Source organism: Alexandromys fortis, unplaced genomic scaffold, assembly GCF_014885135.2.
Source record: "Alexandromys fortis isolate MF-2015 unplaced genomic scaffold, M_Fortis_MF-2015_v1.1 scaffold_290, whole genome shotgun sequence".
Taxonomy (NCBI): Eukaryota; Metazoa; Chordata; class Mammalia; order Rodentia; family Cricetidae; genus Alexandromys; species Alexandromys fortis.
In genome coordinates, this window is record NW_026068167.1 from 93,145 (window position 1) to 95,684 (window position 2,540).

Here is a 2,540-nt window from a genome sequence, read left to right on the forward strand (position 1 = left end):
AAAAAAAAAAAAAAAAAAAAACAAGAACTGGAATTAAAGACATGTGCCACCATGTCCAGAAAAAATTGTTTTTATACTTCCAATGGAAAGAAGCTTTTCCCAAAAAAAAAAAAAAAGTTATCAAAAGGTAAAAACAAATTTCTTTATTAAATTCAAATTCCCAACTAGAAATTGTTGGGACCAAATCACAAGAGATTCATCTGTCTGCCTCTGCCTTCAGAGATTAACAGTGTGCTGTACCATACCTTACACGTCCCCTAAGAGACCTTAGCCCTGGCTTGCCTGGAACTTGCTGGGTAGACATGGTTGGATTAAACTTACAGAAAGCTTCCTTAGTAGATATTTTAAGACAGGTGAAAATTGTCCATTATAATGCTGCTCAATGAATTTAACAGTAGCCAAATGTGCAATGGGTTTCATCCCAACAGAGGATTAATTTGAGAGAAATTACTTTATTATACTAAGCAAATAAAATTAGTATACTTGATCCTTAAGAGTAGAAGCCTTTGCAAGAGTCTTTCTCCAAGGCAGAAAGATTCTAGTTTCCTACCCTTCAGTAATCAGTAAGGCCTGCTGAAGGGATACACACATTTTATCAGTACGCACAGGAAATAAAACTCCATGTGGAAATTTTGCAAAGCAAAATTCTATTCTAAGGCATGAGGCACTCCCTCATCTAATTCACCCCATCATGTATCTCAGACTCCAAGTATGTATAATACCACTGTGTTAAATGCCACTCTAATGTTCACAAAAGGGCTCCAGGTAATGACCTGATTACAGTTCAAGATGCATGTTAAGAGAAAACCAACTCCTGTAAACTAACTTCTAACATTCACATGTTCATCATGGCATGTGTGTACATACCCAACCTGCATACAAATAAATGTTAAAAACAAAGAGCCAGGTGGAGATGGCACACAAATTTAATCCCAGTACTTGAGAGGCAGGGGCAGGCAATCTCTGTGTGTTCAATGTCAGCCTGGGTCTACAGAGCTAGTTTCAGGACAGCCGAAGCTACGTAAAGAAACTTTGTCTCAAAAACAAAAAACAAAAAAAGAAACAAAGGAAGAAACAGTCTAAAAGAAAATTCGTACTCACCATGTTGGGCATTCCCCCACCAGGAACTGCCTTTTTGTCCATTGCAAATGGAGATGGTAAGCTATTTGGTAGTACAGTCTTTGTCTGAATTGGGAGACCAAGGCCACTCGCTCCAATCTGCTGTCCAGAATTCTGAGCATATGGTGAACCATAAGGACTGGGATTGTTCATCATTCCCATCTACGTAAAATTAAAAACATTCTCCATATTACTAAGACATCGCCATTTCCATACTTCATGTTCTATATTACAAAATCATTTTAAAACAAATCCTCTGATTATATAAAGAAAACACTGAAGGGCCAAGCAAGATGGCTTAGCAGGTAAAGACGCTTACTCCAAAAGTCTACCAACCTGAATTTGATCCCCTGCGCTTGTAAAAGAAAAAGGAGATCCAAGCACTCGGGAGGCAGACAGATCTCTGAATTGGAGGCCAGCCTGGTCTACAAAGTGAGTTCCAGGACAGGCTCCAAAGCCACACAGAGAAAAAGTAAAAGGAGAAAACTGACTTTACAGATTTGAAAATAAACAAATAAAAAAGTGTATTTTTATTAAAGTACATTTCACTGACCTAGGTATAAAAATTAAAAAAAATAAAAACTGAGTACTAGCTAGAGGCTGGAGGATCAGAAACTGCAAGGTCGTCCTTAGCACAGAGAGCCCAGGCTCTGAAAATAAGATATCTTCCATGTGTTCAGTTTACCTGGAGCCATCCTACTACACAATGATTAACTGAAAATGTTAAGGAGTTTTTAAAATACGTTTATTAATTTGTATATTAATGTTTGCACATGCACACACACTTGCATGCACATAATTACCACAGGGCACGTGTAGAAGTTAGAAACTACCTGAATAGGTAAAGGAAAGTTTCTTTGCCTACTAAGACATCTCAAAGGCAACTTTCTCATTAGACTTGGATCTCGCTGATTAGGCCAAGGAGCCTGGTCATCACCTCTTCATAGTTGAGATTAAAAGCCCATGCCATCATAGTCAGCTTTTTACATGTGTGTTGGTGTGTCCCTATATTTGTGTGGCAAGCATTTTACCAAATAATCTTTCTCAAAGACCTACCCCCAAAACTACATTTTCATAACGGGCTTATTTCTGTGAGGCCTGTAATTCCAGTCCTTAGGAAGAAGCAGAATTACTAGTTCCATGTCAGGCCAACTATCTGATATTAACTTACAAACAAAACAAAAAAATCAAAAAGATGCAATTTTTAGCTTTTTTTCCTTTAAGTTGTACCACTTACACCCTTTTCGACACATTCTCACTATGCAGACAAAGCTGGCCTTAGAAGAGTAATCCTCCTGCCTCAACCTTCCCGCAAGGGCTGAATCATAAACATCATGTGCCACCTCAGGTGTTTATTTTATGTGTGTGAGTGTTCTGACTGCATATACGTCTTTGCACCACTTGCATGTAGTGCCTCTCAA

General features: G+C 38.3%; 1 protein-coding gene across 1 annotated transcript in view; it reads right to left on the reverse strand.

The window, feature by feature from the left end:
- Positions 1-1,309, reverse strand: part of LOC126492110 (histone acetyltransferase p300) — a 43,106-nt gene extending 41,797 nt beyond the window's left edge. The window contains exon 1 of the mRNA XM_050128247.1: positions 1,102-1,309. Coding sequence (XP_049984204.1) covers positions 1,102-1,281 — 180 coding nt within the window. The 5' untranslated portion in view covers positions 1,282-1,309. The remainder of the gene's footprint in view (positions 1-1,101) is intronic.
- Between the last annotated feature and the right edge of the window lie 1,231 nt (positions 1,310-2,540).